At 49.4% G+C, this 23,182-nt stretch overlaps 1 protein-coding gene across 1 annotated transcript in view; it reads right to left on the reverse strand.

The window, feature by feature from the left end:
• Nucleotides 1–12,274, reverse strand: part of BRWD3 (bromodomain and WD repeat domain containing 3) — a 57,954-nt gene extending 45,680 nt beyond the window's left edge. The window contains exons 1-6 of the mRNA XM_086619867.1: nt 12,203–12,274; nt 12,050–12,108; nt 11,849–11,878; nt 11,464–11,523; nt 2,983–3,133; nt 499–597 (exon numbers count right to left, since the gene is read on the reverse strand). Of these exons, the coding sequence (XP_086475993.1) occupies nt 499–597; nt 2,983–3,133; nt 11,464–11,523; nt 11,849–11,878; nt 12,050–12,108; nt 12,203–12,239 (436 nt within the window). The 5' untranslated portion in view covers nt 12,240–12,274. The remainder of the gene's footprint in view (nt 1–498; nt 598–2,982; nt 3,134–11,463; nt 11,524–11,848; nt 11,879–12,049; nt 12,109–12,202) is intronic.
• Between the last annotated feature and the right edge of the window lie 10,908 nt (nt 12,275–23,182).

A 23,182-nucleotide genomic window follows, 5' to 3' on the forward strand; every position in this document is an offset into this window, starting at 1 on the left:
ATGAAATTATCCAGTCTGTGGGCATTTCCTTCCAGTACCTAAAGGGGCTCCAAGAAAGCTGGAGAGGGGCTCTGGACACGGGTGTGGAGTGACAGGACACGGGGTGATGGCTTTGAACTGGAAGAGGGGAGATTTCCATGGGATCTCAGGGAGAAATTCTTCCCTCTGAGGGTGGTGAGGCACTGGGACAGGTTGCCCAGAGAAGCTGTGGCTGCCCCATCCCTAGAAGTGTTCCAGGCGAGGCTGGATGAGGCTTTGGGCAACCTGGTGTAGTGGAGGGTGTCCCTGCCCATGGCAGGGGGGTTGGAACTGGATGATCTTTGAGGTCCCTTCCAACCCAACCCGTTCTATGATTCTATGATTCTAATTCATGGTGAAATGTCAAAAAAAGCCATTAACGCCAACCCAGAGTAGTGCTTCAGTCAGTAACTTTCAGATGGAACAGCAATAAAAACAGAGAGAAGGAAAAAAGCCACACCTGATGTGTTCCAAACTCACCCACGTTCGGTGGTTTCCCATAATTGACAGGCAGTTCGGGGGGCCGGCCTCTGTGCAGAGCTGCGAACGCGGATCCTTTCCATAGCGTGTGCCTGAAGTCTGTACCAGCAAGAGCAGCAGCGGGTCAGGGAAACCATCCTCCAAACCAGGCCCGACCCACCCACCCTTCTTAGAACCGAGAGCATCGAGCACCACTCCCAGCATCCCACAATCAGATCTGTCTTTGTAAAGAGTCCAAAAGAGATCTAACACTCAAAGAAGATCGCTACTCTGATTTCTAGGTCCTAAGCAATATGATTGTAAATGGTTTCAGCTTATTTTTGCTTCATTTTGGCAAGCAGGGAGTCTAAATTGATGGAAAGAAAAAAGAGAATGAAAAAAGTGGGTGCACTTTGTACCGAGGCAAAACTGGGGTTTGGTATGTTTTTAGTCCTTTTGCAATCCCAACACATGCAAGACCTCTTCTCATGAACCGTACATTGGAGAATACACATACACACACATTTGCTCCCTGAAAGCAGGAGAAGTGAGATTTATTTCCCTCCCCCCCCCCCAATAAATCTGTTTTCCTGCAACTGGTGGCAATATGCCCTCCTTTCAGACTCTCCTCTGCACCCCACCCCCCAAAAAAACATTGTTTTTAAAATGAAGACTGTTTTTTTAAAGACTCTCCAGCTATCTGCTGCCAACTGGCCTGGGACAGCCTTCTCTCTAGAACAATAGTGATTTTTCCTGAGACTGTTCAGAGTGCCTCAGAAATTAGACCTGGACTTCTTCCATTTCTGGCCATCTGGAAGGGAAGAAACGAGCTTCCACGGTGAATAAGGACTGGAACAGAAGGACAGTGCCACGGATTGGTGGATGGGTGTATCACCCTCTAGATCTCTGAATATGAAGTGCACAAGCTTACGTGACTCAAAGAGACTCCCGAGAGGACCTTCTGATTAAAATCCAAACGGTACCAGAGAGTATTTACAATGATGCACATTAAAAACAGCACTTTTCTAAAATGGAACAAAATAGCTATAAATACTAAGGGTAAATGGAAACTTCATACTGATGCACATCTGGGGGGGTAAGGCACGCAGTTTCGTATTAGCAAGTGTGGTTTACACACCAAATGGCATAATGTCACAGCACCTTTTTCTGAAGGGGGGGGAAAAACCAACACCATAAATCTAGTAGAAATCTCTTTACAATAAACTTATCACATGGCTTAGGAAGCACTACTTCTTTCAGGGATTCATCTAGCCTCTGTCCCCTCATTCACCTAAGAAACTTCTGTTTCCCTGCACAAAAACATGTTTTCTCTCTACATTTTTGTCGCTGTTTTCTTCTAAGATGCAAACTGAATGTGAAAAGAAGAAACGTTTCTCTGCAGGCCTCCCTGCAAACCTGAAATTCTCCACCCTATTGCTAACAAAGCTTAGGCAAAACAAGACTCAGTCCCGAAGCTTTGAGTAAGGAAATGTGTTTGCAAACGGCACATCCTCCAGGTGATATCCAGTGGATCAGCAGGATGCGGTAAATTAAGTGCTCAACTGCCACTGAAACAGGAAGGTCCTGCTCTCCCATCCTTCCTCCTCACCCAGAATGATGTTCCTGCCGCCTGTGTCACCTCCAGCCCTCTGATCCTTCCAGGAGCTAATTTAATTCACTACAACTGCAAGAACAAATTTTGCAACGTTTTAGCTCTCTGAATCAGCACATCACAGGATCAAGTAAGTTCTGGCTCCCACAGGGGAGAAGTGGCAGGGGCATGGGGTGAGGGGAAGAGGGAGGAACCCCTCTTTCCAATAGCAGATGGCTCTCAGATCCGTTGAGTTACAACACAAAATTGCGCTCTCAGGATCATTATCTCAAGCAGAGCAGTTTTTCAAAAGAAACAGGCCTGGTGCTCTATTCATGAAAGGAACAGGGCCTTTGGTTCAAATTAACTTGAAGCAAGGACAGGTAGGAATTATCACTGAAGGAGCAGTCCCAGCTTCTCCCACTCTCCAAACGCTGCCTCAAATGCCACCCCTGCCCTTCAAGCTGACACACCTGTCTGCACAGCCAAGGAATCACATCATGGAATACATCAGCCTGAAACACAGCCCAGCAAAATACACGGGCTGCTGGGTTATTTCAGACGCAGGCATGCGTGTGTGCATATGAAAAAAAGGGCTATTTTTCAGATGGATCATAATCTCTCATCCAGTTCATCACATCATTTACACACACGACAGTCCAACGTGCTGAGAAGGGACGGTAGGGGAAGCAACTGTAGGCAAGAGCTGCTTAAGATGGCATTTTCAACCAAAGAAAGATGTAACAGGGCCAGCAATACCCATGTTCTAGCAAAACTGCAACAAGAAAGCTAACAAGCACAGAAGACAAACAAGGGTTCAGGCAAACACACGCAGATACCACAACATGAACCGAAACAAAAGGGGTTTTGATCATTAAAATGAAATTCAATCACACATAAATTGAGAATCTTACCTTTTGCTGCCCTTAACAGAGACTGGCGACCGACACCTAGCAAGGTCTGCACGCCCAGGACACTCTGTGGGATCTCCTTGTCTAAAAGGGGACCAAGTCTCTCACAGATCCTCAGAAGATAATCCGGAGGGATGTGTGCATTGACTGCCACCTAAACAGATAAATAACACAGATGTTTGAAAGTTGTTTTATTCTTGCTCCTACTGGTAGTTCTTTGTTTGGTTCATATTCAAGTGTCAAAGTTACTGAAATCAAGTCTAAAACCCCTGAAACCCCCCTCAAAATTAATTATATCAAAGTTGTCTTTTTGAAGTGACATGGAGTGTTGAAAAAGTCAGTTCCAGGTGGCAGTAACTACAGCTGTAATTCAGGATACTCCTTAATAACAAAAAAAAACCCCAAAACTCAGAGTTCCCAGTGCAGTACTCTGCTCAAACAAAGTGCTCCCTGGAGACTTTTTTAAAGCCTGTTTTACCCTTCGGTTCATTCTTTTCACATACAGTATTTCGTGCTTAGCTGAAACACCCTTGCCAGACACCCGCACATGTGCTAAAGCCTAATAAACCCTAAATCTTATCCTAAAAGCAATACCCAGTCTCTGGTTTTTAGCTACTGGGAATAAGTATCTTTAAGAACCACATGTGGAGGCTCCGCTCCTCATTTGTCATCTTGAGAAGACATTCTTCTTTTTCCCCTTTAGACAGAGACTGTTTTCTACGGAGAGACAATAGTTTTTCCGACAGTCTGTTCAAATAGCAAATAAATTGTGCCTCATTATCCAGAAATGTCCTGCACTTGCCTGACTTCTACTATATTTACTAGCTGGCAGAACAAACTCAATGTCAGAGCTTATTTAGCTCCTTCAATACAGGACATACAGCTACTACATCCATCTCCTTTCCAAAGATCAACAATAACAGGCCACTCAACTCTCACTCACTCGTGATGGAAAACTGAAAAAAAAAAAAACAGTTGTATTAGAGCTAGTTAACAACTTTTGTTCTGTTGCAATATTAAGAAAGAGATCGTCATAAGCCAGTTTTATGTTTTACCAAGCCACAAACTAATGCCAAACCATACTAAAGCTGACCTGAAAGGGCCAGAGCAGTGCTCATAGTAAAGCAATAATAGCAGGCACGTGCCTGCGCACACCCCTCTCTCCTGCATGACCACTTCGAATGCATCCAGTCACCGGCCAGTACTGGTGACAGGGCTGTGAGTGCTCACCACCCATGGAGTTTCCTCCCGGCAAGGTAGGACAAGTTTTTGTGCCGCTGCATTGTGCCAGAATGATTCCCCAATGTGGCTAAAGCCACGACCGTGTGCCCTCTGCATCAGCCCTGGTGCTCATCTGCTGCGGAGCGAGCCGTGGCAGGAACGCTCACCCAAAAAAGAAGGGAGAGATTTTCTGTCAGGGTTAGCAAAGCTGGCTGTGGTTCAGAGAGGAGTCCGAGGTGGTGGAAAGCAAGGAACAGGACCGCTTTTCTCAGCAGTGGAGCATCACCAGATAGGCCCAGCTGTCCTGCCTACCCAGACCCCAAGGATCTGCCCAGCTCCTGCCCCAGCACACTGGAAGGAGTGGCACACATCGGGAAGGAGGAAGAAGTAAGCACTTCGCTCAGAACTGCTGCCAAAACATTGTTCACTGAGCTGTGTCATCAAGAGGTGATTACTCCATGTCGTTGGGAAATCAGCCATTCCAATTGGGCAACAGCAGTGGTGCTACGGGGCTCAGCGTGCTTAGTCATGAGCTGTGTGCTGTAATCACCTGCAGCACGAGCAGCATCAACACCATCCCACAAATAAGGTTTTAACCAAAATAAAAACCCACCAAAAGCTCTTCTGAGGACACATACAAATGATCATTTAATTAAACCCAACCAAAAGTCTTCCAATCTGAGTGGAAACTCTTACAGGAGAGAGACAGGTTTCTCCACACATCCCTTCAGTCGCTGCATGCCAAAGACACAGCTCTGGCCTTTCGATGGGAACAGAACCACCGCACCTCTGCACAAAAGAGAAACCTGATGACTGCATTAACATGGTCCCACTCCTTGACTTTTCATACTGTGAGCATCAAGGAATGACCAGCCCTGGCCCATGAATGCTCTCCTGCACTGACTGGTTTCTCCAGCCATTCTAACTTTTTTTTTTCCCAAAAAAAATTAGAGAGTTCCAAAACTATATTGGTACCTTCCCAACTGTACAGCCAGCGAATTTTAGCATACAAGCAGGAATTGTCTTTCATTGTAAATTACATGATAGTAACAGGAGTCAAAATGAGATGAAAGGATTATCCGAACTTTTGTATTCACCCATCATTCTTACTCATTCCTCAAATATTAGAAATGTGCTAATGTTACAAAATATTTTATTATCCTGTGCTAGCCTCCCTTCAGTACGCAAGGGAACCAAACGGATCTGAAATAAAGGCAATCCTAAAGATAGAATCTGCAATTTAATAAAATCCAAGTATTTTGAAATTCTTTTTTACATCTCTGATAACTAGTAACGTGCTTCTCAGTCAGCAATCGCCAATTCTAGCAATTTATCAAGCTTAAGATCAAAAGATTAAAAAGAGTAACCAATCCAGCAGCTGTAGAATCTTACATTTTACTTCTAGGGCAGGGAGAAAAAAAAAACCAAGCCGTACCACTCTCTCTGGAAATATAAAATTTCACAGAAAGCCCAAACCATTCTCCTAGTGCACTGCAGCAAAACACTTCCCTTTTCACTGCGGAGCACGCTGGGTTTGAAGTCTCGCCGCTATTCTGCATCTAGAGAGAGGTGCTCAATTAAGCCTGGCAGCAAATATCCTACTGTGGAGACAGCAATCCCAACTAACTCAGTGCAGCTACTCGGAAAGGGACTTTGTTGCTTAAAGATCCACAGATTAAGCCCCAGTTTCGGAAAGAATAGCAAAGAGAGTGAACATCACCACGTGTCTGGACCAGCCAGCACTGGAAGGTGAAAGATGGATGAGGCAGACTCACAGAGCACGTGGCAGTTATCTGCACATGCCTGGTGGGAATTTGCCTGGGACATCCAGACGTTAAGCAGCTCAGGATACCAGACATCTGCTTGATCATTGCCCAGACCAGAAAAATTGACAAATCCGTCGTGAAGCCAGAGTTAAATCGGCACAAGCGAGCTGCTGAAGCACCTAGATTTTAGTTTTATTAGACTGTAAACTTTTCTAAGGAATGGTTAATGCAGACCAGAAACATATCAAAGTCACCCCTCACTTTATTAACACGCCCTGCTCACCAGATTTGCCACCTGCAATCAGAACTGTGCTGTAGGACAGAGGAAAGGCTGTATCACACTTCTTCCCCTGCACATTTTCATGTTTCTACAAGCCAGAACAGCCCAAAGAAGTGGCCCTCGATCTGAATATTATCACTCTTGTTATTAGCAAACAGCTATGCAGGCAGGCAGCAATAGCAGCAAATTCTCCTGGAGATTTTTTTCTGTAATAACTTCCAGATAAAATGCTTAAACCGCAGCCCAGAGCAAAACAAGCAATTCTATTTTCAGGTTCCCAAAAGAACGTGAAACAAAAATCCTTCCTTTCACCTCTGCGTGAGATAGCTGCAAATGGATTCTAAGTATCTTTCCAAAACATGAAGCCTCAAACATACAGCTGAGAAAAACAAAGTCTCCCAAATCAGTTTTTCATTAAAAGAAAGAAGGAAAAAGGCAAAGCTTAGCATCAGTTATAGCCACCTCTTAGAGTATGCTAGTCCAAACCCCACACAGCAAAAGGATGTAACAGCAAGGATACGACCACCTCCTCAAATATATTAGAAAACGTTTTTAGAATATTAGAAAATAATTAGAAAATTAGAAAAAAAATAGAGACAAGTAACCTAGGCCAAACACACGCTTAACAAGAGCTTTTCAAAAAGGCATGTTAAAAAAACACAGAAGAGCTGAAAACATGCTGAGTGAGAGCGAGTTCTGCACCCTGGGATAAATTACAAAGAGAAAAACGTTTTGTTGACTTAAGATGTGAAAGACCCTATACAGGTTCAAACGTGAGAGCACAAGAATGCCTCAGTACCACGAAAAGAGTTCTCCAACACAGTAACAACACAGGTGTTACGGACCTAAAAACTTCCGAGAACTGGGTAAAATGAATTCAGCCTTCTGAAAAAAATCTACATAAACAGCCACGGATGAACGTAACACAGTACGAACCAGTATGCAAACAAGCTGCTGCAGCGATAAGCAGCTGCAAGTAAAGCACTATTAGTGAAGTCACGCCAGGGCTAGGAGAAAGTCATACCCCTAAACTGGTTTATGGTTCTGTTGTTGGAAGCATTACTGTGTAATCTCAAGGACTACTGAGCAAAGGGTCCTCGCTGGGCAGCTGAGAGAGGCTTGCTGAGCCCTGAAACAACCAGAATCCCCTGGTATGACTGCTGACAGCTTCTCCTCCAAGGAAGCTTTCAATAAACAGGAAACAAACAAACCAAAAAAAAAAAAAAAAAGGCTCTTTGTGATTATTACTTATAAAAAGATGTCTGTCTGCCCAGAGATCGGAACCAGATCTCTGAACATCTCTTTTGGGAAGCGTGGTGAAACGCTGCTGCGAAGGCTCCTCCGTACCCAGTCCCTGTGGGCAGGCGGGCAGCTGGGCAGCAGATTTCCAACCTCTGGGCAGTCGGACGCCACCTCTCTCATTTGCCAAAGTAACAATTAAGAATCAATTGACAACTGTAGCAGAGGAGACCAAGAGGACCGGAGCAAGCTTCTGCAAATCTCAAATAATTTTTTTGCCCTCTCAGCAAAGCGCAGCTCAGACACTGGACTTGCAGAGGGCACCAACAGCACGCGAACACACGTGAATTTAAAAAGCCGTTATCCACTCCATCTCCCCAGGGAGAACGGGCTGGAACTACCACACCACTAGATGACATTTTCCTGAGGTGACAGACCCGTAACATCTCTCCACGGCTAATGCTGGGATTGGCAACACCTATAAATAACAGCACCTCAGACTCACAGCTAGTTTTAAATCAACGCAGATGGGCAAGGCAGAAACCCAAAGCCAAATCCCATAAGCTGTTCCATACCAGCACGGCCCTTCACAGATGCAGATTCTCCACTGAATAATAGCTGATTTTCTGTTTTTCCTGAAATTATACAAATCTTCAGCACAGAGGCCAAAAGCAGCCGAGCCAGAAGAGACAGCCCATCGAAAAGTTCTTGAAAACCAGACCAGAGCCAGTCATCTGTACCAGGAATAAACAAAGATCATTTCGAACAGCAGTCCACTGGAGACTGTCCCGATAATCTGGAGTCGGTTCAGCTTGACTCATCTGAACAACCACTGACTCCACGCTGAACTGCTAGGGTTAATTTACAATAGGAGTACTAATTTCGTGCAAGTTTGACATACCTCAGGCCTTCACAAGGAGAGTGAGGACCCTCCACTTTACAAACACCTTTCACCAGCAGTCGATAACAAAGTAAAAACCACTTTGGAGTACACCTGGACAATTACCTGGACAGACAGCCACATGCTGCACATAAAAAGTACTCCAAAGTGGAAATAAGCAGGAAAGACAAAGGGAACATAAATGCACACAGACTAGTATTCTCTGCATGGTTTTGCTTGCTAGGTACGATTCTTCTTAGTGTGTTTTAAATTACTCTTCTGCCTTGCGGTACCCGACATTTAAAGTAAAAGACCAAGTTCAAATAAAGAAAGGAAAAAAAAAAGAAAAGAAAAATCTAGAGAATTTTCATATCTGGACTAAAAGCTTGAGTGAAGTGGGAGGAAACATTCCCTAGATAAAAGTCACCTAGTCAGCAATTTGGTTGCTACATCTCTATTGTTTTCAAAAGCCCTAAGAGCAATAACAACACAGCTGATGGCGAGAGTATCGGCGTATTTTCTGAAAAATACCAATCCGAACCTGACCGGTCGAACTGAGAACGAAAAACAAAGCTGAAACCTCAGCAATTAGAACAAGAACTACTTTGCCAGATTTGCCAAAGCAGAACATTGAGCAAATAAAGAAAAAACAAAACGAAACAAAACAAAATAGACTTCTCTGGGATTGCAAACTCTCATTGGGTTCAATTATCTCAGGCCTGCCAGACCAGTGCAGATGCAACACTAAGCAGAGACTGTAACTGAATTTGGTTTTCTCTCTGTAAGTGTTCAAAAAGGAGAAACAGGTAGAAAAAAAAAAAAAACCCTTTATCTCCAATTGCTAGAATCTATAATTTATTTTTGGTTCGTTACGTGACTGAGATAATAAAAAAGAAGGTCAGAGTTATTTGTGTTCTTCACAACCCTGGCTTTGTTCTAAATGTTACTTTCAGACACCCAGCTAGCACTGAAGCCGAGTGGTTCAGGTTAATATACAATCATAGGCAACCCAAGGTCCAAATTCCAAAGCCATCAGACCCTGAGCAACGAGAGGAAAAAGGACCTTTCTTCAACACCCTCAACAGCGAAAGCATCAGACTGAGGATTACCAGTGAGAAGCTCAGTTCATCCCACCTGGCATCAACCTGTCTCGCTGGAACGATGCATTTATAGTCCCGTTCCTTACTGTAAATCACGTTCAAGAGTTAAACAATACTAGATAAGAAGGCAATCCAAAAGGATTGATTATTCTTGACTAGTTTAAGACAGAGGAAAAAAAATCTTATACTTAATTTTGACAATTCTATACAGTGAGAAGCAATTTCCCATTAATTCCAAGCCTCACTTTACAACGGTTTGTCTCCTGTTTCTGAAATTTTAAAGAAAAGTGTATGGTTTCAACAGCGCCACCTAATATACACACACTCAAAAAAAAAGCTTTAGGGGTTTTCTATTCATGCTCCATAGAATGAAAGGAAAAAATGCACACGTTCATGTAACTGACTAAGGAAAATCAGTATGTCTGAAACCAGAGTTCATGCTGCCACTGTTAACACTCCTCTCGGGTACCGGCTGCAGTCACAAGCTAAACCTGAAACAGCCTGGAGTTAGATTTCAGGTTCTCCAGGAAGACCATAAAGCATTAAAATTTACTGCATGTCCTACTTACTCCATATCTGTTCACTTAACATATAGTCCCGGAATTATTCACAAGAGGTATGACGAAGCACAACATTCATCTTAAATTCTTAATTCACTTTGGAAAGGGAAAGCCAGCAGGTACAAACGTCTCATCTTGGCGCAAGGAGCTCTCCCATCTGCATCTGGACTTCTACAACGTCGCTAAAGTGGAAAACTAAGTCTTGAGCAAGCCACAAAGCCGTTTGAGCAACAGTCACGTCAAAATTCCACATCACCACCGCACTCTGCGAGACGGGAAAGGCAAGGACGTACTCTCAGTTCCTCCCAGGAGAGGGGACATCGATATTATACAAGCTGTCAGTGACTTTACGGCATTCCAAGTGCAAAGCACTACATCAGCACCACACATTATGACCCGCAGCCCCTCGGAACGAGAACAGGGCTGTTCGCACCCTTGGGAAACAGATGGAAATGACTTCTGTTTGGAACGCACGGATCTCTCAGCCACGCAGGGAGAGCGGCCATCCCCACGCGTCAGGCCCCTGGCAGCGCAGCGGGAAGCTGACCTTCCTCAATGACAGATGCTCACACGGTTTGTACGGAGCAAAAGTAGCCATTCCGTGCATTTCATCGGTGTTTAACAGTTTCAACGCTACACTTCCTAAAACCCCTGTTTTTTTATAATTTAATTTTTATTTTAAAGCAGGCCCAGCTGTCGCGGCGGTTTCAGCGGCGGCTGCTGCCACAGGCCACCAATCCCCGAACCAGACCGGCAGCTCTGCCCGGCGACGGGCCCGGCGGCACGTCCACATGCCATCTCCCCGCTCGGCTCGGCCCGGCTCGGCCCGCCCCGGCCGCCGCGCCGCCCGCGGCCTCCCGCCGCCGCCCCCCCGGGGCCTGGCTCCCGGCGGCCTCCTCCAGCCCGCGGGCCGCTGTGTTTCGGACGTCCCCCCGCTGCCCCCGGGGCGGGGGAGGCCCCGCAGGGGAGCGGACCCGGCCCCGGCCGAGGAGCGGCGGGCGCGGAACGCGAGAACCGGCACCCCGCGCCCCCCGCCCGGCCTGCCAGGTCCTCCGCCGCGCCGCAGCCAATCAGCTGCCGCCTTCCATCGCCTCCCGCCGCTCTCCGGCTTGTAAGACGCGGCGCCATTGGCCGCGCCGGGCCCCGGTACGTGCCCTCAGATAACCCTCCCGGCCCCACAATAGCGCGCCGCAGTCGGTCAGCACCAAGCAGCCCCCGCCGCCGCCGCCGCTCCGGTGTCGCGTCCCCCGCCCCGGCTCAGCCCAGCCCGGCCCCGCCGCGCCTCCCCTCCCCTTCCCTGCGCTCCGCACCCCCGCGGCCCGGCGGCAGTCGCGGCCTCCGCGGGGCGCAGCCCGCAGCCCGGCGGGGGGGGGGATACGGGGAGCGGCGGCGGCGGGGGGGAACTTCTCGGGGAAGTCGGGAGCGAAACTTGGCTCACCAGGTCCTCGAAGCTCCGGCGGTGCTCCTTGCCCTGCCAGTCCAGGCGCCGGGGGATCAGCTGCGGGAAGGAGACGGGGAAGGGGAGGAGGGACGGGGACGGAGGCGGCCGTCAGACCGCAGCCGGCCCCGCGCGGAGCGACCCCTCCCCGGGCGGGCGAGGGGGAACCCCCGCCGGTGCCAGCCCGCCCCGGGGAGGAGTCCCTCCGCCGCTGCCCCCGGCCCCACCGCCCGCAGCGGGGGAACCCGCGCCTCCCGCAGGGTCTCCCGGAGCCCCGGTAGGCGATGGGCTGGGTTAGACGGGGCAGGGCAACCCCCGTGTGTCCCCCCCCGCCCCCGACCCCGTCCCGAGGGCTTTCCCCGTCCCGCCGGGGCGGGCGCCGTACCTGGTGCTCCTCCAGCTCCTCCACCAGCACCTGGGGAGAGACGGACACACGGACACGCACACACAAAGGACGTGAGTCCGGCGCCCGCAGCGCAGCGGCTCCCCCGCCCGCCGCCCTCCCGCCCCGTCCCGTCGCGTCCCGTCGCGTCCCGTCCCGTCCGTCCCAGCTCGCCCCGGCCGCAGCCCCCGGCTCGCCGCTCACCTGGGCGGATTTCTTGCAGGGTCCGGACTGCAGGAACCGGGCGATCAGGTAGTAGAGCTCTGCGGAGGGGCGGGAGAAGAGAAGGGGGACACGGTTACAACGGAGGGGCGGCCGGCGGGGCGGGGGACACCCCCCGCCGCCAGCGATACCCACCGGCTTCGAGCTGGGTCGGGGCGGCCGCCGTCGCCATCCTCCTCAGGAGGCCCGAGGGGGAGGGGAGGTGGCGGATCGCGCCCCGGGAAGACGCCGCTCCTACTGCGGCCGAGCCCCCATGGAGGAGCCCCGCTGCCCGTGCGCGGCGCTGGCCCCGGCGCGGCTCCCGCCCGGGCTCATCGCATCGCCGTTCGCCCCATAGAGATCCCGGCCCGAGCGCCGCCGCCGAGCGCGGTGCAGCGCGCGCCGCCCGCCGCACGGGGGCGGTGCGCGGCCTCGCGCGAGGGGAAGCGGCGCGGCGGCGGGGCGGGGCGGGGGCGGAAGGGCTCGGCCGGAAGGGCGGGGCGGTGACGTGCCGCGCCGCGGGCGGCGCTTCCGGTCGGGCGCTCGGTGAGGTGGCGGAGGTGACCGGGCCGCGCCCGGGCCTGGGGCCTTTCCGCCGCCGCCACCGCGGCGGGACGGGGGGAGCCGGGCCGCCTGAGGGGCCCGGCCGCCGCTGGGTCGCAGCTGCAGGGCTTCCAGGCGGCCTCCTGCCCGGCCCCGGCCGGGAAACGGAGGCCCACGGAAGCCGGGATAATAAGTGGGGTTTTTTTAAAAAAAAAGCGCAAGGATTCGGGAATGTTTTATCTTCTTGTCAGGCGGGTGGGGCGGCGGTGGGCATGGAGCCCCCGCGTGTTTTGTGGAGGGGCACAGGGGGGCGAGGGTGGAGAGCTGAGAGCCGCGCTGGCTCCTGAGAAAGGCCTGACTGTCGGAGAAGGTCGGAGACACGTTGTTCAGTGTAGGATGAAGGGCCAGAGGTGCAGAAAAATAACAGTGACTGGGCCGTGTTACGGAAATTTTTTAATCCCCTGTAAACATAGAATCACAGAATGGTTTGGGCTGGAAGGGACCTCAAAGATCATCCAGTTCGAACCCCCCTGCCATGGGCAGGGACACCCTCCACTACACCAGGTTGCCCAAAGCCTCATCCAACCTGGCCTTGAACACTTCCAGGGATGGGGCAGCCACAGCTTCTCTGGGCAACCTGTTCCAGTGCTTCACCACCCTCAGAGGGAAAAATTTCTTCCTTAGATCCCATCAAAATCTCCCCTCTTTCAGTTTAAATCCATTTCCCCTTGTCCTGTCACTACACGCCCTTGTAAAAAGTCCCTCTGGAGCTTTCCTGTAGCCCCTTTAGGTACTGGAAGGCTGCAATGAGATCACCCTGGAGCCTTGTCTTCTCCAGGCTGAACAGCCCCAACTCTCCCAGCCTGTCTCCATAGCAGAGGTGCTCCAGCCCTCGCATCATCTTCGTGGCCTCCTCTGGACCTGCTCCAGCAGCTCCATGTCCTTCTTGTGTTGGGGACCCCAGAGCTGAACGCAGCACTGCAGGAGAATCCCCTCCCTCGACCTGCTGCCCACGCTTGCATACACATACACAAAGGTGCTTAAGACAAAACGCTGGGATGCAGGTGTCTGGTGCTCAACACCTTGGGAAGTGTCTCCGTGTTCGGAGAAGCTGTTGCGCATCTTGCGTGGAGCGGGGTGCTGCCAGCACCGCCTCGGCACGTATGGTCAGCGGTGCACCCCGAGGGGCACCGTCCTGCCGAGGGTGCCGAGTGGAGGCGTCGGGTGGCCGTAGGAGCCAAATTAAAATTGTTTGTTCCCAGTGTCCGGGAAATGAAAATACAATTGATACAGCATCTGTTCTTCTCGAAGAAAAGAGGGTTCAGTGTCGATATTCTGAAGGGAAACAAATATTTTTTCCACTGGAAGCATCCTGTCAAAGCTCCAGAAGTTTATGTCAGTTTAGGAGTGGGTTGCTAAAACATATTAAGTAATTGACAGCATTCTTCAGTGTAAAATTGTGTTTTGCCACCATAAGCACCTGGCATTGGGTGTTGGAACCCCCCAGGCCTTGGCAGGGTAACAATCGCTGTCGTAACTGGGAAATAAAAACCAGACAACTCATCTTCATGCCCTGGATACCAAGAGCTGAATCATCATAAGTCGATGCTGGTGAAACATGAGGAACAAATTCATTTTTAGCATATTTTTATAGCATCTACTCATGACTGGGCTTTCTGTGAAGTGCTGTTTCGGAGTTCTTCCTGCTGTTTCCGTCAGGATGCGGTTCTTCCTGCTGGCAGCCTGTTCTCAGGATGCTTCAAGGCACCTGACCGGGCGCCAGTAGCTCCGTGGTGGAGTCGGGCACTTGGCATTCAGCTGTTCAGACCGAAATATGCGGTATTGTTCCGCATAATTCGCCCGAATTTGCCTTAAAACTGCTGTGGGAGGCGTTTATTTTGTGCCAGGAGCTCGGATTAGCTGGGTGGTGTGTAGACCTCATTTCTTCTTCATCCTCTAAAGTTCTCCAGCAGCTGATGGGAGTTTAAATATATATTAAAAATGAATAATTGCTTACCATCCTAGTTCTCAGAATCTTTTTTAAGGCAGATTCATTGATCAGCTCGTCACCGGCTGAGACGTGAGGTGCCACGTTGCCAAGCTGCAGACCTCCATTCCAGTGGCTTTCAGACAGTCCCAGCTCTCCCACCTTCCAACGGCACACCAGAGCCTCTGGGGTTGCAGCACGGGTGCTTCCTGTGAGAGGGACGGTGTAAAAACGCAGTTCTCTAAACAAATTACCAGCCAGGAAAAGAGCATCCTGCTATTCACTGTCCTTGGAGGTAATCTTTCTCCCACCTCTCTTCGGAATCGAGAATTGCAAGCTCATCTTTTTATGCATTCCGGGAATGCAAAGAGAAAACCACGGGTGATGTTTTATCATATGCCCTGCAGCACCTGCCAGTCTTTCTGAGCTAAATGGAATTCTGTGTCAGGAGAAAACAGAGTGCCATAAATACTGCGTAGCACCACGGCCCGGTGTGTTCTGGTGCTGACAGTTACCCAATTATTTCTTTACGGTACAGCGTGTTTCCTTGGCACCTGTTGGCCAGTGTCTCACTGAACCTCACTACTCGTGGTTTGCTTTTGCTTGAGCCTGGAGGTGCCAACACGTGGGGCTGCACCACCGCAATAGGCAGGATTGTTTTTCTAGGGCCTGTGTATCACAGAATCACAGAAAGGTTTGGGTTGGAAGGGACCTCAAAGATCATCCAGTCCCAACCCCCCTGCCATGGGCAGGGGCACCCTCCACTACATCAGGTTGCCCAAAGCCTCATCCAACCTGGCCTGGAACACTGCCAGGGATGGGGCAGCCACAGCTTCTCTGGGCAACCTGTTCCAGAGTGGTGACACCCTCAGAGGGAAAAATTTCTTCCTTAGATCCAATCTAAATCTCCCTTCTTTCAGTTTAAAGCCATTGCCCCTTGTCCTGTCACTACATGCCCTTGTAAAAAGTCCCTCTCCAGCTTTCCTGTAGCCCCTTTAGGTACTGGAAGGCTGCAATAAGATCACCCCGGAGCCTTCTCTTCTCCAGGCTGAACAGCCCCAACTCTCTCAGCCTGTCTCCATAGCAGAGGTGCTCCAGCCCTCGCATCATCTCCGTGGCCTCCTCTGGAAATAGAGGAAACTGAAATGGGCTCTCAAACTGAAAGCCTGGGATAAAAAACGCTCCCAAAATAAGCTCATCTTTTCCCTTGCTTGTGTCCTTCCCACACCGTTCTGACCGGACGCCCCCACACATGGTGTTTGCTGAAGTGCTTCTGAACACGGGACCTTGTAAGTGCCCGCGTTGCGCCCTGGCAGCAGCTCGGCGGGATTCGTGCATCAGCAAGGACGGAGCGATCTCCTGGTTATTTGTTACGTGTGTGTCGCAGAGTACAGGTACTCGGCCACGGCAGGGCTACGGCAGGGCTATGGTGGGGCTACGGCAGGGCTACGGCAGGGCTACGGCAGGGCTACAGCAGGGCTACGGCAGGACTACGGTGTTCTGCACTTGGGTCAAGCACAAACAGAGCACTAGTCATGCCCAAGGCAGCCGTTGTGTAACTCTTCCCTTGGCCGGGCTCCATCGGCGCGATCCGGGCTGCGGTTTGCCGCTCTGCAGTGGCTCCCGAGCCTCTTCCCGTGTTGCTGGTTCCCCAGCACCTCAGCTTCCTATCGGTGACGTTTTCCCAGCTGCTTTGTTATCCCCTAAGGCTGCTGGAAGGACTTCGATCAATACCTCTTCCCACTTCTCCTGGGTTTTCCCCTTAAGGAGTCATCTGAGTAACGCCGGTCTCCAGGCGTAGCACTCCGGTGCCACGGCACACTGCAGCTGCACGCAGACCTTGCAGTGCCGTGACTCATCTCTTTCTGGATCCGCTGCATCCAGGCGGCAGCATGCTGGGAGATGATAGTAAATCTCCTAGAGCAAGCAAGATTTCATGGTTGTGCTTATTCATCTTTCTCCGGAGCACAGCTCTGCTATGGTGGTGCCAACAGCAGCGGTGGCACCGAGCAGCACAGAAGAACGTGGCTGGCGTGGTGATCCCTGCTAATGAGCAACATGGGTGTTCAGAAGCAGAGACGATTTAAGGATTGTAACAGTTTCTCTCCATACTGCTCTTTGAAAAATAAATCAAAAAAAAATGAAAGCCTCTAAAGGGTTTTAGGAGTAGAAACCTTTAGGTAAATGCTCGCTCACGCATTGAAAGCTGGAGAGGGGCTTTTTCCAAGGGCATATAGTGACAGGACAAGGGGCAAAGGATTTAAACTGAAAGAGGAGAGATTTCGTTTGGATCTAAGGAAGAAATTCTTCCCTCTGAGGGTGCTGAGGCACTGGCACAGGTTGCCCAGAGAAGCTGTGGCTGCCCCATCCCTGGCAGTGTTCAAGGCCAGGTTGGATGAGGCTTTGGGCAACCTGGTGTAGTGGAGGGTGTCCCTGCCCATGGCAGGGGGGTTTGGAACTGGATGATCTTTGAGGTCCCTTCCAACCCAAACCATTCTGTGATTCTGTGATTGTCCCACAGAGTGGAACCGATCCCATTCTGCTGTGGCCAAGCTTGTCAGACCCTGCAGGGTTACCTGCCTCCCCCAACACCTCCCACCGAGGCAGGCTGCAGTTATCAGCAACCTGTCCCATCCACCGAAAGCCTGAGAGGGTGGATAACCAGTGCCGAACGCGTACTGGGAGAACATCTTGGAGAACATCACTCTGGAAGAGATCTTGCTAGGGTTACAGAGGCGGGTCACGGGTGAGGCTGGTTCGTGAGATTGTCATCTCATGCGTGTCTAAGCATTTTCCATACTTCCATAGGCTCGTTTAATTCTGCCTTTCCACCTTCCTATCGCTCCCTCTTCTTACTGGGAGGGCTCTGGGTCCCCAGCGTAGCATCCCCTCTATGTATGTGTCTTACTCCAAGCAAAAACTTGTTGGGAAAAAAGCCCTTGGAAAAGCTGCCTCATTCTTCTGCTACTGCACCAGACCCTCCCAACAGTCAGCAAATGGGATTACCCTGACCCACTTTACCCCTCAGAAAAGCCCTCTTCTGACAGCTCTCACTGGGAATATTCCAATACCCATCGCTTCCACCTCTTTGGTGTTGTAGAAACCCCCAAAACTTAACAAAAAGCCATTTTTCAGATTTTTGCCTCTTTCTGGTGCCCCCAGGGCTGCGCTGGCGCTCGAGGCACTTTTAATTCCTTGACCCCTGACATCCTGGACCTCCTCTGGTCCATCACATCCCATCGCTGAAGTTGAAGGTAAATGCAAGCCAGCAGGGTCTACCCCTGTTTAATTTGACCACAAAATGGAATGAACTTCCCCTGAGTCCACTTGTAACACCAAGTAAACGCGTCTCTCTCGGTTCATTTGCCGTTACGCTGTCCCGATGAGGCAAATTCTGACTTCTGCTGCAACGGAGTGTGAAAACGTGCCTGCAGTTTTTCACAACCTGACAGAATGAACAGAAAAAAAGAAAGGTTAGACTGGAATCATGTGGGTGTGCTGGGTTGTACCTGGGCTGTACCTTTCCTTTTCAGAAAATGTGGACAGGAATGTGTAGGTCTGAATCCATCTGGGTTTAAAGACTGGAGCTAGTTCAGTGTTTTCAGTGTGGTTTGGGGTTTTTTTTTTTATTTTCCATGCATGTTTCTACATACGTCCTGCTCATCTTGGGCCTTTCATATGCAGCCAAATGGTACACGGGGATACCAATTGTTACAGAAATTAAATCCAAGGTTTTGTTTAACTGATACAAAAATAAGTGCTATTGAGAAGGAACTTAGGAATTGGTGCCTTGTGCTATGCAGTTGTAAGCAAATACAACTTTGAACATTTAAGGTTTGCTTCCAGATCTCTGAATTCATCAGCCTCAAAATCAAATTTTGGTTTCATAGGTTATCTATTCTGCAAGAAATATGAAGTGCAAAATAATTAGCAGTAATAAAGATCACGAGTTTTGCTTGAGTGCAGAAGTCCTGTGTGAAAATCAACATCCTGTCTTGCAGGAGAAAGCCCCAAATTTCCACTCCTTCATACTCTTTTCTCCCTTGATAACAGCAGTTAGATAATAATTACATAGCTGTTAGATGTTACACAAGATCTGCTCTAGGGTTTTTTGGGATGTTAAAAAAAAAATATTTAATTTCCCTGCTGCATCGTGCCAATCATTCCTCTAGATGGTGCCGCACACCCAAGAGTTGGGTGTAACGCTATCCCATAGGAAAGGCTGTGGAGAAGGAGTCGGGACGCTGCTCTCCTTTGTTTCTAAATTCTGTCTTACAATAGTTCAGCCGAGTTCGTAGATTACTTGTTCTGCCTGATGTAAATATGATGTTTCTTCCTCTTGCGCATCTTCAAATCCGTTCCCTAGAGCCTAAAACGCCGCCTGCCTGGAACGGGCTCACCCGTTCCTCCGTGGGCCGATCCGTGTCTCGTATTCCTTACGGCAGCCATTAACTGGTGCCGGCTGCGAGCGGCTGGACGGTGCGTACATCCCTGCTGCAGCCCTGGCAACTTGTTATTTGCGTCGTTGGCAAATAAATTAATTCTCTCTGAATGTCTGCGAGCGTTTATCTGGGTCTCTGTTTTACGTAGAAATGCAAAATTTCAGCGATGGATGAAACGCGTGTGGGAACGGGCAGCTGTGCTCTGTGTACCTGTGCGCTCCGAGCTCTGTAAGGATTCCAGGATTCCAGCAAAATCTACAGCAGCATCACTGAATCTCAACGTTATACCCGAAACTGCCCGTAACCCCTCTGGTTTTACAGGCAGGAATATTCATACGAGTTGTAGGTGCCCAGGTGGGTTTTGGTGGTGGTGGTGGTGGTATTACGATTGTGGTCGGCTACATCCCTGTGTCCAAGGGCCTGATTCTGATCCTGTGGCCCCAGGAGCCTCCCTGTTGGGCTGAAGCCCCGTCCCCAGCCCTGCCCAGCTGCCCACCCAGCCCTCCTGGGGCAGCGGCCGCGGCTGCGGGCAGCTCCGGGGGCTCGCGGGGCACAGAGGGGCTCTTGCCCCAGAAGTGCCACCTGCTATTTCCCAGGGGGGAGTTTTAAAATTCAGCAGCTTCAGACCTCACTGATTTTTTTTCTAAATAATCTTTTATTGTTTGGTTTGTGGTTTGGGGTTTTTTTAGGGCCCAATCCTGCACTTTCTTTACTTCTCCCTGGAGACTTGCAGCCTGCGCACACGGTGTCTGACCGCGACTGGGAATTCATCACCTCTCTCCCTGCGTAGCTGGGCATGCAAATCTTACTGGAGCTCCCTCAGCTAAGTATATAATTTAAATAGGATTATATCCCCACGTATCCCATACCCTTTCTCTCTAAAGCTGTGAAGATTTTTGCATTTTAATTCTGTTTGTCAGTTTTACCAATATATTAACTATTTTTGTAGAGGAGTGCACAGAGTTCCCAAGAGCTTTTAAAAGAGCTGCTTTTATTTATTGAAATAAAAAGAAGTTTAAAAATGGTTCGAGGTATTTTTTATGTTTACTGATATCCATAACTTGTAAATATTGTAAGTAAGCTCATTAATACTTTGTAAATACAGTCTTATAAAAAAATAGAAATTAAATATAAATTACCGGATGAGGTGATGGATTAGAAAACTGTCCTCTATAAGTTTTCCCACGGGAATGTGAGTTTATACTGAACTTTCTAAGTCACTGATGAAACTGCTGCTCCAGTTCAGCGGTGAGGAGGACGGAACAGGCTCTGTGAGTCACGTCGTTAACACCAGGATGCTGAAACCAAAACCACATCGAGGAGCAGTCATCCCCCTTGGCCGTGCTCCTTATCTGCCCCGTCGCGTTCTCTTTCAGGCACCTCTTCCAAATAAGAATTATTGGTGAAATCACTCTGTTTAACCTCGCAAGGTGATTTTTGCAGACCACTACTCCCTCCCCGTGTCTTTTTCCACCTTTTCTGGGTATCCGTCCTGCAAAGAGAGCCCTGAAACTTGTGGGCACGTGGCAGGCTCATGCAGGGCCGTAACAACACTTGGTTTTATTTATTCTCCGTGTCCTCCCTCCGAATTCCTTACAGTCCCTCTGCCTTCCGGCTGCCTCCGAGCGCTCCTCGAAAATGCCAGCGCGGTGATGCCGGGACCTCCTCAGCGAGCGATGGTGCTTCGGAGCCCGTTTCTGTGTGTTTGTGGGGATTTGCATGATTTTTGCATCCGTCAAAGTTTAGTTTCATTTGTCATTCCAGTTAAATCTCAACCTGATTCAGACCAACCAGGCTGAAGTCGTCAGACTGTTTCGTGTTTGAGAACCTTTCTATAACTCTCAGAAAACAGTCCCATACAGGAATTTTGTTGCTGTTAATTTTATTTGTCCAATTTAAAGCCTCTTCTAGAGATCTTCAGTTTGAGATGACTTCTCCATCTTACCCCCCATTAAGAAAGGCTTTAACGTGGAAACCTCCTGTCACGGTTTAATCCAGCCGGCAACCAAACTCCACACAGCCACTCGCTCACCCTTCCCCACCCCCTGGGAAATGGGGAAGAGAATTGAAGGGGAGAAGAGAAGGAGGCTCGTGGGTTGAGATAAGAACAATTTATTGTTAATATTATTAATATTATTATTATTTATGATAATAATACAGAAGTGATCTTGATAATAATTCATTAAAATATATGTAATGTGATAAAAATATGCACAAACAAATGATGTGCAGTGTAATTGCTCACCACCCAGTGACCAATGCCTGTCCCGTCCCGGCAAGCGATCCCGAAACAGCAAAGTCCCGGCACTGCAATCCCAGATGAGTGAAAGGCCCAAAAAGAGAATGAGGGAGTGAGCTAGAACTCCGAGAGACCAAGAGTCTGAGACACCCCTTGGAAGATAATTCCTCATCTTCTCGGTCCACCCTCATCTATACACTGGGGATGATGGATCCCAGGTCTAAGTTCAAATCCTAAGGGGAGTTGTGGCCCCTCTGTCCCACCATGCTCCCCCCAGCCCGTGTGCTCCTGCACACTGGCAAAACACGGCGAGCCAAAAGGTCCTTGATGTCTCAGTACCAGCTATGAACATCAGTGCACTGTCAGCGTTCTTCTCACAAGGAATCCCAGACTGAATCCAAAACACAGAGCTCTTCTAGCTCCTAAAAGGAAAAGCTAACTCTGTCCCAGCTAAAACCAGGACACCTCTAAATTCCACTGTAGTAAACAGTGATCTACATATGTCATTGAATTCTCATACTTCCATCGTTTAGTGGACATACACATCCTGTAGCTTTCCAGCTTCTTATCTTTGGGAAAAGTATTTCCTCTGATATCCTCAAGAGTTCCATTTTCAGAATCTCCTTTTTAAATTTTTTTTTTTTTGTCCTTAACATATTAAGGCTTGAGATACAGCTCTCTAGATTGTATGTTTTCTCTGTCATCTCCTTTCGGAGATGACTCTCATTTTTGGAAGGTCTCTTAAAGCTTTTCTTGATAGAAGGACCAGTTGGATTTAATCTCGGATGAAGTGTTTTTCGGCACCTGTAAGTACTTGCCCTTTTGGCTGTTCCCTTTCATTTCTTTTACACCAATAAAAAGCGCTTTTCTTCAGAGTTTGTGAAATCCCTGAGTTCTGTGTGGCTGAGTGCTGGGCTGGCACCTGGTGGGAAATAACAGGCGAGTCCAGTAGATGGGAGGGGAAGCTGTGAAGGCAAATGGTGGCCCTAAAGACAGGATTTTGTCCTCAGTCTTTATTTTCTTGAGGCATTGCATTCTTATTGCTGGGTCATAGTAAGATAAACGTGGAAAGCAATTGCACAGCCTGTACAGGTGAAAAAAGCATCTCCTATTTATTCCCCACGTTCTTGGACAGTTCATTAAGTCTGAAGCATCCTGCCATTTTCCTCTTGAGGTTCCTCTTCTCTCCGCATATTTTCTGATGACTCTCTGGACACCCTCCTTTCCTCTGCTTCTGTGGCATCTCGCAGATCCCAGTCTCTTAATCTTTTCCGTTCTTTGCTCCTTCCTCCTGTTTGGGTGACCTAGTTTGCTACAGGGAACGTCTTTCAGACCTTGACCTTTCTTCCAGACCCTTCTTCCCATCTTGACTTTGTTGCTTCCACGTATGGACTGTACCAGCCCCTCATGCATTTTTGTCTTTGCTGCGATGCTTTCCAGGATGCTTCTATGATGGCCAAGGAACGTTTCCTTGGAAGATACAGTGCACCCATGAAAGGGGCGTTGAGAAATCCCATCGAGAGCGATGCTAACCTCTTGGCACAGGTTTTTATTCACTGCTGGCTCAATGCAGCTGCATCAGGCTGGAGTAAACATCAGAGAAGTGCTGGGAGCTGAGCTCCAGGGGAGGAATTTAAGGAGAACAGAGGCTCGCGAGATGCTTTGATACTCTCTTAAGAGTCTCGTCTTGCCTTTCTTACGAGCATGTGGAAAAACAACCCACGTTGCAGCACTCCCTCCCTGTCGGGAGAAGGAAGCAACAGGACAAAAACTCTTGCTGGAACTTTCCTTCTGCAGCACTTTCATCTCATCCATCCCGAGGGCAAAAGGCGTGGGCCATGGTCATGTTTGGGGAGGCAGGAGAACCCGTCCCGTTGCATCAGCACCATCCCGGGGGGACGCAGGCGTCCCCGAGCCGGGGACTT

Source organism: Tauraco erythrolophus, chromosome 13, assembly GCF_009769465.1.
Source record: "Tauraco erythrolophus isolate bTauEry1 chromosome 13, bTauEry1.pri, whole genome shotgun sequence".
In the NCBI taxonomy this organism is placed as follows: Eukaryota; Metazoa; Chordata; class Aves; order Musophagiformes; family Musophagidae; genus Tauraco; species Tauraco erythrolophus.